Genomic DNA, 13,617 nt, shown 5'->3' on the forward strand with positions numbered 1-13,617 from the left:
CGGTCAATAAAAGCCTCTCGCTCCTGGCAGCCACTCCGGCTCAAATCGAATTCCACGAGAGGAAAAAGTGGCTCACCAGAAACACGGAATCCAGAACCCATCTGTGACCTACTGTTTCGGCCAGAAGCCTGCCAGGCGCCAGCTGCAGAGTAAGACCTGCACGAGTTTCCGGAAGAACGAGCCGGGATGGGAAAACAGCCTCTTCCACCCAGGAGCCGTTTCCTTTTGAAAACTGCAAGTTGCTCTCATTCTTCAGGAATAAAGCAGGCGAGCCCTGGCAGGTCTTCTGCCGGCCACTCATAGGCATTTTTCATGGATTAATTCTCACAGTGCACAAAAACACGGTGGGTACTATTACCGTCATGTTACAGACGGGGAAACTGAGTCTCAGAGAGGTGAGACAACTCACCCAAGATCTCCCCGCTGGGAAACAGTGGAGCGAGGACCCAAACCCGGCCTGGAGCGCGGATTGCTAGCACTTCCCTGTGGTAAGGAACTCTTCACCTATGTCTGCTGCTGGGAAGCAGCTTTTCCTGCTCAGTTAAAATACAAGGAAGCACTATTTAAGATCCTAATTTTTTTTTAAGATAAAATAAAGCTTTTTCCAGAATTTTTACAGCTGAACACACTAGAAATAACGACAATTTGACCTAGCACAAAGAAGTGACTGACTGCTCAGCAAACTCATTAAAACCCCGAGGCCACAGCGTGGCCTCCCATCCTGAGGCAGGGCCTCCACCCACAGAACAACAGGCAGTGGTGGCCGCGGCTCCGGCAGGTGCCCAGGCCAAGCCCAGGACCGCCCCTGCGGCTCTGCAGGTGGCCTTACTGTGAACCATGCTTTCCCAGCCAGAGTCTTAAAATTCATCAAGGTCACCTGCTGTGCCTAGATTCTCCCACCAGCAAGAGGCAGCAGCAGCCCTGGGTCCCAGCCTGCGTGGCCCCAAGGCAGCTTGAACCCCAGCTCCCCAGAACAGCCTAGAAGCAGCCTCCTGCCGGGCTGACGACACTCCTGCCACCGAAGCTCCTTCCCGGCGTCTAGGCAGGTCTGGTCAGAAGTGTGCCTGGAGGGTGTGTCTCAATAACTTGCAAAACTTGGCTGTGCTGGCCGGCCCGAGCACCCGCCCTACCCTGCTGAATGAAGCCCCAGGCTGCCGCTTCCTGGAAAGTGAGCCAAAGCCAACTGTGGGTTCAGCGAGTCTCACGCCACCGTCACCCCTAGTACGGCCTTCTAACAGGCCCATCTCACTCCGCGGAGGGCGTCTGGGCCCTGTCCTGCCTCTCTGCTGGCCTTGACACGGGGTTAGGATCCAGAGCCACTGCACTTGACAGAGGCACGGCTTCCTGTGAGGGACGCCTGCACCCCACCTCATGGTGCCACCGCTCAGACAGCAGCCACATCCGTGACCCCGTTGTAGATGGAGACGCTGAGACCGAGAAAGAGCAGAAATCCAACACTCGATGGAGCTGAGAGTCCAGCCCAGGAGGGCCTGCCTCAAGGCCAGCACTCTGCTGAGCGTCTGTTCATGGTGACACGGCGTGGTCCCCAGTGTGGTTTTCTAGAAAGGCGGGACCTTCAGAATGACCCTCTCCTCACAGGCTCCGAGTTCCGGGACCAGTTCGACTGTGCCCGTCCCCACCAGCAGACATCACTACTGCTAACACCGAAGCAAACTCAGCAGGTGCGATGTCTCCTTAGCGTGTCCCTGGCAGAGCACCACGACTGAGTCAACACGGTGTCTGGTTTGGTGACCCTGAGTCGCCGAGAAGACACGTGGCCCCTGGAGACCCCACCTCAGCCGTGAAACAGGGGCAGCTGGATGCAGAACTGATGCGCAGACGTGGCCCCAGCTCACGGCAGCACTCCGGGATTTCCGGAGGAGACACTGCCCTATCTTGTCCCATCTCTGCAGCCGGGAGGAGGAAACCCCAGAGCCGGGATGGCCCTTAGAGACCATCTAAGCCAGTGGCCTCCAAACAGGCTTTAGCCACAGAGCTCTGGGTGCAAACCAAATCTTTTGCAAAACCCAACTTACGTAAAAGAAAAAGAAGCCCAGTGGCGGGTCCTGGTGCCGCCTAACCTGAGCTGCAGCGGCACGGTCACTGTGATCACTTGGGAAGTGCAGAGTCCAGGACCCTGTGCAGGCGGCCACCCCAGCACCCAGGAGGTGGGGCCCTGGAACCTCTACAAGCCCCCCACTCCGGGCAGCTGGAGGTCACTGACACCTGCAGAGGCTCTCACCCTGTTTCCTGGCAGTGGGACACAGCGTTCCCACGCTCTCCTATGCAGCACCCTGACCCATGAAGGGCTGAAGTGGGAGTCCCTGTGAGAAGCAGAAAAGCTCCTTTTTAAAGTTTCCTTTCTTGTTGAAGAATAAGTGTGCTAATAACTTTGTTAAGCCCTATCCTATGTCGCTGTGAGACACGCCATGCTTACAGGCACATCATACATTCTGTGTCCTTGTACTTTAACCAAGATATCTGTGCTGGACGTGCTCACAGGCATGTCCCAGCTCTCCACTGCTTTTACCTGTTTAGAAAAGTTTTAAGTTGTTAGCCAATCGGATTTTAGTTTAGATTGTGAGGTCTGGCTCCAGCCAGCGGAGATCAGACACAGCAGTAAGGACGATCCCACATGCATAAGGGATAAATGTGTCTAATTTCCTTTGTTCATTGTACTCATGTGGCAAGATGGCTACCAAGAGGACCCTTTCTGCAGTCCAGGAAGTAAGAATTGCCTTGCTGAGAGAGCCTTCATCTCAGTGCTGATCTTTCTTTGAGACACTGAGCATCTGATTCCGACAGTCCCCAAGCCGGCTCTGCTCAGATCCCCACTCCCCAGCCTCTGAAGCATTCTCCAGGAGGGCAGGGCCCCTGGCTGGACACAGCCAGACTCTGGAGTGAGGCCAGCCTGGGTCGGGTCGGCACGGGTCTTCCTGACGCTTCCACCCAGTGGCCCAGCTCTGCCCCTCAAGCTCACCCTGAGGACGGCTGCCCTGTCCCAGGATGGGCCTCGGATACAGAGGGCAGAAGTCTGCCTGTCTCCAGGAGCCTCAACGCAAGGCTGGACAAAGTCCCTGTCCATTCCCAGCTAGCACCCAGGAGACTCATGTAGTGGGCCTTTGGGACAGGGGTGGTCACTGTCAACCCCACATGGCCTACAGGCGACAGCAGCTCTGGCCCTCCATTTCCAAAGGCCACAAACATCCCTTAGGACAGCAGCAGAAGCTCCCGACCAACAGAGAGCACTGTGACCACGGTGAAACGCCAGCCGGTCCCTGCCCAAGGAGCCACCTCCCACGGTGGCCGCGGTGGCTCCATATGAGGGATGCGCTGGTGGGCGCGGTGCTGGGCGAGGTCCGCCCTCCTGCTCACCTCGAACACCTCCTCGTCCAGGATCCGCGTGCCAAACACAATGATGCCATTGACGTCTATCACGGGGTGGTCACTGCGGTCAAGGAATTTCGTGGTCTTCTTTTTACAGTCAAGGATCAAGGTGACATTTTTCTTGTGGATGCTGAGAGCGATTCTGTGCCACCTACAAAGAAACAGACGGTGAAGACGGGGCTTGGATCGCAGACGCCAGCTCGGGCAACGTTGCTGCAAATTCCTGGGGACGCGGGAAGACGGCCCCCTTCCTGCACGGTCGTGGTGGGACGGAGCAGATCAAGGCCCAGCCTCCTGAATCAGACAAGTTAGGGCAACACCACGTGCCGTGAGGTCTGAGTCACACCGCGAATCCTCGTCCCTCAGACATGGGCAGCTGTCCGAACCCTGGCAGCCCATCTGGGGCCCAAGTGAAAGGAGGAATGTGGGGCGCGGGGCACAGCTCGGGAGCCGGGAGCAGGGTCCCGGTGGCACCGTCACAGCCTTCGGGAAGCGCAGGGCGGCGGCCGTTGCATTTTGACGTTAGTATGAGGGCACTTGCCATGTGTCCTCCGAACCCTGATGGCAGACTGCCGTCGGCCAGAGAAGACTGAGCGTGGACGGGAAACGGTGGGATGAGCGGACCTGTCTGAACATCTTAGTGAAGAATTCAGGATTCACGTACTGAAGGCCTTCAGAGATTGCCAGGCACGATCCCACGCGTGCTAGCCACGAAAGAGGCGACTGTCAGCCCCTAGTGTTGAGCTCTGCACCCAAGGGAGCGAGTGGGCACAACCCACCTTTCCTCACGGCTCACCCCACTCCCAACACATCTGCGCCCTGGAAGGACACCTTGAACCCTTTCTGGAACAGGCTGGGTAAAACCACACAATTTCCTATGTCCCTTCTGTCACAAACAGCTGGAATTTGATGTGCATTAGTGCACGTCACAAAGGGAAAATGGAGGGCCAGGGAGGAGAAGTGACTCCCCAGAGCCACAGAAGATGAATCAAGATCAGAACCCAGTTTCAGGACCCCAAGCCCAGCACCCTCTCCTCTGCTGCAGCACCTGTGGGAGTCTCGGTACCGGCTGCTGTCCCCGACCGGGCCCCACATCTGGTCAGCGGCATGAGCTGGCCTGATCCCCCTCCAGCAGGAGGACGGGGCTGCCCAGCAGTGCCCACTTACTTGCCATCCGACAGGTTGATGCCCCGGAAGAGGGGGTAGTCTTCTGGCCCAGGCTTCCCCGTGTGGTCCTCGTAGAGGAAGACAGGAGAGCGGCCCAGCTCCAGGCCAATCTGCTGGATGCCCTGCTCATTGTAGATGGAGACCAGGAAGGCCTGGCTGCCTTTCTTGGCTTTCACAGTGGTTAGGATGGAGAAGTCCTCAGGAAATGCAGATGCTGGAACAGAGCACAGAGGTGAGAAGCCGTGAGGGAGCCCCCCACCCACGCCCAGCCACGGCTCTCTGCAAATGAGACAGCCCGGAGCCCTGGGAAGCATGCTGCCTGTGGCGGGGCACTGCCATCTGTGGCACATCTGCCCCTTGATCAAACTGTTCCTGCAGCCCTTCCCTGCTCCCACTTGGCCAAGCCTGCCCCTTCAAGGCTCAGTGCAAATGCGAACTCCTCCAAGAAACACAAGTGGTCCTTCCAGCTGGGAGCCCTTAACACCTCGTCCTCAGCTTCTACGCCTCAACACATCTGTGCGTCGACCTTCTGGAGAAGCTCCCAGGCTATGAGCTGCCTCTGGGCGGAGGCTGCTTTTGAGGCATCTTTGTACCCTCCATGGTGTCTCACCACTCAGCACACAGGGAGCAGGGAGGGAGGGAGACGGAGGGAGGAAGCAGAGAGAGGAAGGGAGAAGGGAGCAGCCTCCGACTGCCAGGAGAACTGGACTGTGTGACGTTTTCCGGCTGATATGCGAAGCAGAGAAAGGGTGGAAATAACTCAAAAGAATTTCACCCTACTTTAAAATTAGAAAAAAACATCCCTAGTATGCTAACAGGAGGAATCACCCCTTACAACACCCGCCAGATGCATTCTGAGGTCACTCAAAGGCAGACCCGGCCACGAGCACCCAAGCCCACTCCACACGCCTGCCCTGGTCCGTGGGCATGACCAGGAGCCTCGACCCATCCGGTCCATTGATGCTGGTGGCGAATCCGGGGATGCTCTCGCCCTGTGCCACCTGCCCTCGTGCCCACAGCCTGGGGCTGATGGGGAGCCTGCAGCTAACTGATGCCATTGGGTCAGCCGGGAGTGCTCAGCCTTCTGGCTGGTTCTGAGGAGCCCACAGCCTTTCCAGGCCTCCAGCCTCTTTCTGCCATCCTGCGCCACTACCCCCTGCACTATCTGCAATTCTTATTACCATTGTTGCTGCTATTTTTGAGACAGAGTCTGGTTCTGTCACCCAGGCTGGAGTGCAGCGGCACGATCTCGGCTCAAGCAATTCTCCTGCCTAAGGCTGTGGGCTCCTCAGAATCAGCCAGAAGGGGCAGCGCCCCAGCGGGGTATCAACAGGTTCATGCCAAGGAAGGGGGGGCACCTGCTGCTGGAGCCGCCCCACAAGCAGCACCACGACAGAGGGCTGGGGTCTGGTGGGTGGGCTTGAGCCATCGCGAACCCATTACCAGCCCCACCCCTTCTTTAGAAGTGGGGCCAAAGGTTAACCAGGTGGCCCAGAGGCCCCGGCCGGTGGGGCAGCAGAGCCTGGATGTGTGGCCGCAGTGCCCACACAGTGGTTATCCGTGGGCACCCTCTGCTGGCAGAATCGTGGCACAGCGGGCAGCAGCCTCCCCACCTCTGCGTCTGGTCACTGCTGCAGGTGCTATGCTGCGGAGAAGGGGACCCGAAGGCCCCCTCGCCCCACAGCATCCTGAGACTTCCCAGGGGGAGAAGAACTACCTGCCGCAGCCTCTGCGTCCTCCATAGGAGGGAGAGCTCCCGAGGGCCCGCAAAACGAGAGGTCCCTGCTCTGGGCAGACCCTCCAACACCTCCACAGGCCAACCCAGAGGCTGCGTGAGCGCTGGAGGCTGCAGCAGTGGCAGGCCCGTCCTGCAGGTCACGAACCCCGTCACTAAGGTGCCGACATGGAGCAGGGCTGCCCAGCTGTGGTCAGGCACCCTGTGTTGACCAGCTCCAAGCCATGACTCAGCCGTTCCCACAGGAGGCTGAGCCCAGGTGGGCCTGGCCAAGGCGCTTGCCCGCAAAGCTGGGGACAGCCCATCATGAGGTGGGGGTGATGACTGGGGACAGCCCATTACCAGGTAGGGGTGATGACAGTCAGTGCGGCCATCTGGGAAAGGCAGGTTCACGGAGGAACCGGCTCAGGACCCCCACGTCTAGACACATGCCATCAGCTTTGTTGCGTGTGTGTGTGTGTGTGTGTGTGTGTGTGTGTTGAGACAGAGTTTTGTTCTGTCGCCCAGGCTGGAGTGCAGTGGTGAGATCTCAGCTCACTACAATCTCTGCCTCCCAGGTTCAAGCGATTCTCCTGCCTCAGCCTCCCAAGTAGCTGAGACCACAGGTGCACGGCACCACCCCCGGCTCATTTTTGTATTTTTAGTAGAGATGGGGTTTCATTATGTTGGCCAGGCTGGTCTCGAACTCCTGACCTCAGGTGATCCTCCCGCCTTGGCCTCCCAAAGTGCTGGGGTTACAGGTGTGAGCCACCGCGCCCAGCCAGCGATCGGTTTTGCATCACCCCTCCACATGTGGGGATGTGGGAGGGGGACCCTGGAGATGATGGCTGTAGTTGGTCCCACCTATGGCGAGGGAGTGGGACACGCCGTGCCCACCCACAGTGGGGGCCCCAGATAGCAAGGCTGCTGGCAGGACCATGGCCGTCCCACGGGGTCCCTGGGAGTGCTTGGGGCACCGAGGGCCTGGTGGGGTCTCACCTGAAGCACTTGGGTCCCCGTCCACACCCAGGGCGGACAGCACAGGTACCACCTGATTCCACTCCCTCGCTCTCACTGCAAAGGGCCACCCGGCTCCTGTCCCCACCCCACCACCACCCTGCTCGCTGGAGTCATTCTTCTATCTTAAAAGATCAAAGGACCAGTCGGGCAGGCTCATCTCCCTGGCACGAGGCGCCATGGCCCCCGAACCCCCATCTCCCCCAGCTCATTAAAATGCCGTTTCTCAAGTTTTGAAATCTCTATGGTAACAAATTTTCTCAGCTCAGATAAAACCCGAAAGGATAAATTATGTTTAACATTAATCTCTCTCCTGGCAAAATAACAATGGATTTATTGTCACTGTGAGATGGCCCATTCAAGTCCTGACGTGAGCCGGGACGCTGACACTTTATAGTCTGCGCTGTCCGGGCGCTCTGGGAGCGGGGGCCAGCTGTCAAACTCTTCATATTTCATTTCGCTAAGGAAAGTCACAGTTGAGGGGCGGCTCAGGAGAGGGTTGATGACTCCCTCAGAGCTTCTCATTTTTACTTCTGCTGAAATCCAAAGGCACTAGAGCATTTGAGGTATACAGTAGGAGTGCAATAAATGCATTTGCACTGACACTGAATCATACTGAGCTGACAGTTATGAAGCACACTGCTCACTGCAGTGGATGATGTCATCAATAATGGTGATTAGTTCCCTAATAAACACTGATGGGTGCCAGGCTCTAGGGTGACACAGTCAAGGGACAGATACGGTCCCTGACCTCAGAAAGTGATACTCCCACCATATAAACAGAAATCACCAAATCAGTTAATTAAGTCATCGCAGATGGGGCTCAGTAGCTCACACCTGTAATCCCAGCACTTTGGGAGGCCAAGGCAGGAGGATCACTTGAGGTCAGGAGTTAGAGACCAGCCTGGCCAACATGGTGAAACCCTGTCTCTGCCAAAAATATTTAAAAAATGGGCAAGTGTTTCCGCGCTAGGATTACAGCACACCTGCAACCCCAGCTACCCAGGGGCTGAGGCAGGAGAATCACATGAACCTGGGAGGTGGAGGCTGCAGTGGGCCGAGATCATGCCACTGCACTCTAGCCTGGGCGACAGAGCTTATTATTATTATTAATAATAATAACGATATTTGCAAACAGTGCAGGGGGCAGTGGGGCAGGGTGGCAGAAAGAGGCCGAAGGATACAAAATGAATGGGGGAGTGGCTAACTTTAGACAGGGGGCCAGGAACCTGGGGGGGGGCGGGTGAGGTTCCAGCTGGGCCCTGGTGGCCAAGGAGGGGCTGGGCTGAGGGTAGCCGGGTGGGGGCAGCAAGGTGCAGCAGGACATTCTGCCCAAGGGAGGCTGATTCCCGTGCCCAGGCCCGAGGTGCAGGAGAGCCACAGGGGAGGACAGGGTGTCAGCCACGGGGCAGGGTCAGTGGTACCAGTGCCCCAGAATTGGGGACACAGGTAAGATTAAACACAGTGGCTGAAGATCCCCTCGGGGACAGGAGCCCTCCCTTCCCCAGTGTGCCCCTCAGCGTGTCTCACCCAGAGTCCACAAGGTCCTTGGCCAGCCCTCCCAGCCTCTCTGGGTCAAGAATTCTACACCTGGGCCTTGGGGCAAAAAAGGGTGTCACTTCCGGGCAAAGACGCAAGTGAGCATTCTGTGGCTGATTCCAAAAGAGATGTTCTGCCAAAAGCTTGGGAGCGTTCCTCAGGAGGCCTCTCGCCTCTCTGCAACCTCCGCCTCCTGAGTTTAAGCAATTCTCCTGCCTCAGCCTCCCAAATAGCTGGGATTGCAGGCGTGCCCCACGTAATACAAATAATACAATTATTTGTAAATAATAATAATTGTATTATTTGTTTTTTTGAAAAATACAATTTTTGTATTTTTAGTAGAGATGGGGTTTGGCTATGCTGGCCAGGCTGGTCTTGAACTCCTGACCTCAAGTGTTCCACCTGCCTCAGCCTCACAAAGGCTGCAGTCCTTTTTGAGGAGAGGCTGTCTGTGCTGGTGAGTTCCACACTCTCAAGGCTGGGGACGCACAGCCCAGGGCCACTCTGGCAGGCAAAGGTGGGCTGTCTAAGGGAAACTGGGCTGCCGGCACTCCCAGGCCACCTCGCCTTACCTCCACCGAGCTGCCAGGCAGCGACGTGGAGCCTCGGGTTGAAATAACCCATTCTCAAAACCAGGCGTCCCCAAACTTTTTACACAGGGGGCCGGTTCACTGTCCCTCAGACGGTTGGAGGGCTGCCACATACTGTGCCCCTCTCACTGACCACCAATGAAAGAGGTGCCCCCTCCTGAAGTGCGGCGGGGGGCCGGATAAATGGCCTCAGGGGGCCGCATGCGGCCCGTGTAGTTTGGGGACGCCTGCTCAAAACCATTCTTAAAAAGAACTTTCCAGATTCTCTGAGAGACTCCCTCTTTGAGGTCACAGTGGATTGAAAGGGGGCGGGCAATGGCTGGGAATGAGCTCGCAGACAGCAAGTCTGTGGGGGCGGAAGCAGCCCCTCGAGGAGGGTGTCCTTCGGGGCCTAACAGGACCGGCAGAAACACCGTGGCTCGTACAAAGGCCACCCTGATCGTGGGTTCAGTGCTGAGGTCATCTCCAGGTCCGCCAAGAAGATGCTGCGCTGTCTTCTAATAATTACGGAGAGTCTCACGAAGTGAACTCACCTGCCCCACGCCCCCACCCTCTTCTTACCCGAATCAGAAAGAGGAGCTCGTTTCAGTCCAGGCCGGGATCACCCGGCTAAGTTAGCAAGGAGACCAGGTTCTCCATCACCGGGTCATTTACTCCCGTCCAGAGGAGCCCAGAGGGTTTAATTAACTGTGACGGGTGCCGCCCCACGCCTGGGTGACAGGGACACTCGGACGCTGCATCTTAGAGCCACTGCTGCCTCCCGCTCCGGGTGTGTCATTAAGAGCAGAGACCCAGCACTCGGCAATTGAGTCTCATTAAAAGCCTCGCGCGCTCTTGCTAGGAGTCACGACGTTTGATTCATGTGTCTCTTAATGTCACTGCCCTCAGTTAAACTTCCGTCTGGAAGCGCTTCCTTTCCCACGACCCCGAGGTTTCTCCCCACCTCATCCCCCAGGACCCATTAGACTCCTTCGGCAGGAGTCCTGGCGGCCCGGCTACCACCAGAGACACACTTCATAGGCAGCCAGGGGCACAGGGCCACTCCCGCCCAGCCACCCACATCCAGCAGAGAAGGACAAAGTCCCACCATTGCAACTGCACCTTCACTGCTGTGAAGGGAGAAAGGGCTCGTGCGAGGGAGCGGCTTCCTGGAAAACCCAGCCTGTTTCTGCCACCACACGGGTTCTGCTGCTCCCAGCTGGAGGCCGGGGGACCCAAGGGACCCGCCACCGGCACAGAAGCGTGCGGCTCTTACCAGGGTACAGCTGCTTGGTGGGCGCGCTGAGCTGCGCGTCTTTGGTGACTCTGTAAGCGACGTCCGGGCTTTTGGAAGATCGCCGCGTGGCACAAAAGCCTGTGGTCTTCGTTATTCCATCGGGCAAGTTGTGAAAATCTAGAACCTTCAGGAGGTCTGCTGGCTGAGCTGAAATGACAGAAGAGGGGCGGAGTTAGCCACGGAGGGGAAAGGAGCGCCTGGGAGCGTGGGAAGCTGGGATGACGGGAAAGCACCCCCGCCCCCCGCCGAGAATCCCGGCACTCAAAGGGGCCCCAGGACCAGCTCAGAGCCGCATGCTGGGGGAGCAGGGCACAGCGCTGTGGAGGAGGGGCCCATCCCTGCCCCCACCAGCAGCCACACACCAGGGGCTGACCCGGGCTTGCCTGGCTCTGATGACGGCCGCCTTCCTCATGTGCCCTCGTGGCTCCTGAGGCTGGCAGGGGCCACACACCCAGCCTCCCAGACATGGCTTCTCATTGGCCACGTAAGGAGGGCAGTCCAGGCAGATGCTGGCAGGACACAGAAACCCTGCAGCTGAGCCGGCCGCCTTACAGGTGCTGTGCGGGGACCTGGGAGAGCCGACAGGTCCCAACATCTGCTCTGCAGCCCTGAGAGCCTTCACCCCACCTGAGGCCCCTCCAGAGGCCAGGGGATGTCACTGGCAGAGTTTAACCCCCTCATTATCCACCTGGACTGTCGCCTTCCCGTGACCATTTACAGCTGGTGTGTAGTTTCCATTGGCCCTGAAGACCCCTGCCCACATCACCAGACATGCAGGGCCAGGACAAGGGAGGGGCAGCCCCTACATCCCTTCCAGAAGGTTCCTCACCCTTGATCCAGGGGCTCTTGCAGAAGGGCAGGGGAGAAGCTGACCTCTGGCCAGCTGACACCATGATAGTTACCAGGGAGCTCAGCGGTCACCCTCAAACACAAAAGACGGCCGCCATCTGCCAGAGCCTCCCTCCCCCTCACCACGAGGACCCGTGAACCCAGGCACCCACCCTGAACAAGGTCAGCTTCACAGGGAAAGCACTGCTCCTGTGACCACAAAGCAGAGACCCCTGGGAGTCCCGGCAGAGAACACAAACGCGAAGCTGGCGTGGCAGCGACAGAGCAGTGTGCGCCGGGGTGGCCAGTGGGATGGAGGAACCCCGCAGCCAGCAACCACCTGCCCAGTAGGTGTGGATGGGGCTGGCCGTGCCCCCTCTGCTGGCCAATCGGAGCATGACACCACCCTGTCCCAGATGGTCAGCTCAGAGATGGACAGGAGAGCAGCCAGGCCAAGGAGGCTCCGTCCTGACATTTTTTTTCCTTTGGGAATGAGGAATCCTCCCTGCTCTGCTGGCTCCAAACACCAAATAGGAGCCTGGAGCTTCTGGCAACTGTCTTTCGAGGAGGTGGAGAGTGCCTGCCTGAGGATGCAGAGAGAGACTCTGGCCACACTGTTTTGGTAGCTGGATCAAGCTGTGCCCGAATGAGGCTCATCTACAGAAACCAGTGTATCCATCTTTATGTGAAACCCAATTGGAGTTGGATCCCAACAACTGCTACTAAACAGGACCCATCTCTGGGTGCAGCGTCTGGCCCTCCTTAGCTATCAGTTCCCCGCTCCCTGGCCCTCCTCCCCAGGGAGAAATGATTACAAGCTTGAGATGAGCTCAAGAGGAAAGTCCCACCTTTTACACAAGGGCAGAAGGTTGGAGGTGAGACAGGATGGCCAACACAGGTTTCCTCTCTGCCGGTGGCACCTGGAGCCTCAACACTACCCCAGGAGAAGGGGGCCGGGCCACCAGAGACGACAGCACAGCCCAGCAGGCCCTCAGCAAGAGTAGCACACAGACGGAGGACTCAGCCTCCCCAGCACTCCCTGTCCCTCCAGGGCACTCAGTGTAGGCACCGCGCTTGGTGCACAGGCCACAGGGAGGTGCAGACAGGGCTCTATGCCACCCCCACCCAGGCCATGAGCAGCTGATGGTGCAGGGAAGACAGCAGCCTCGGCGGGACTCTGGAGGAGGCCAGGATGGAGGGAATCGAAGCCGCGCTTCAGGATCACGAAGTGCCTCCCATCCACAGTTCTCTGGAAGGCGCCACGGTATCTGCATCCCAGGATCCTGCAGTCCCTGCCTCCGACGGTGTCATTTCTACAGCCTGGCTTTGCTGCGGTCCTCTGCCAATTACATCAAGAGGCCAGAGACAGGGGGAAGCTGGGGATTTCCCACCACGCCATAGAAACAGTTATAAAGGGGAGGGGTGGCAGCGGGACCCAGAACGCCCTGCGTACAGGCTGGCCTCTCATGTCCTCTCTGATTTCCTGGGTGGCTTCGGCTGCCACAGCCCACCCAGCTCTGTCACTCCCTCAGGCATATGTGGCACCTCCCACCAGGCCCCCGAAAAGAAGGCTTTGGTGGGCTTTTGCCTTTGACTTCAGAAGCCATGCCGAGTGCAGGTGGCTGGTGAGGCGGCCCCGCACAGCCCCAGGCCTGGACGCAGCCCCTGGGAAGAGAGGGCCGCACCAGCTGCTGGCCCACCTGCTGAGACACAGCGCCGAGCCCTGGGCCATCCCTAAGACTCCATTCCAACACGGGCAGCGGCCAGGGCCTGGGAGCAGGAATCCCGGCCGGGGCTTCCTGGACTCGCAGGGTGACAAGCCCATGATGCTCTTCCCAGACTCAGGCTGGCAAGCCTGTTTTCTCCATTACTGAAGGCCAGAGCTGTTTTCCAGCAGGCTTGGTGGACAGGTTCACAGATCTCTGCTACAACAAGTTAAGAGGCCAGCAGACCTTTCCCAGGCCCAACGCCACCCCTGCTGCCGGCCAGGGCCTTCCCGTGCCAGAGTGGAGGAAACCATCAATTTTCTTTCTAAAAAGCAAAGGTGTGGCGAGGCCGGGAGGAGCCTGGCAACGCAGCCTCGCAGGAGCTTTCCTTCC

At 58.2% G+C, this 13,617-nt stretch overlaps 1 protein-coding gene across 3 annotated transcripts in view; it reads right to left on the bottom strand.

Moving 5' to 3' along the window:
* The window catches only part of COL5A1 (collagen type V alpha 1 chain), a 192,544-nt gene that overhangs the window by 132,601 nt on the left and 46,326 nt on the right, over positions 1–13,617 (bottom strand). For all 3 annotated transcript variants that reach the window (XM_074394534.1, XM_010352242.3, XM_039461528.2), the window contains exons 2-4: positions 10,670–10,837; positions 4,555–4,768; positions 3,376–3,538 (exon numbers count right to left, since the gene is read on the bottom strand). In XM_074394534.1, the coding sequence (XP_074250635.1) occupies positions 3,376–3,538; positions 4,555–4,768; positions 10,670–10,837 (545 nt within the window). The remainder of the gene's footprint in view (positions 1–3,375; positions 3,539–4,554; positions 4,769–10,669; positions 10,838–13,617) is intronic.

The sequence above is a fragment of the Saimiri boliviensis genome, chromosome 2 (genome assembly GCF_048565385.1).
Source record: "Saimiri boliviensis isolate mSaiBol1 chromosome 2, mSaiBol1.pri, whole genome shotgun sequence".
NCBI lineage: Eukaryota > Metazoa > Chordata > Mammalia > Primates > Cebidae > Saimiri > Saimiri boliviensis.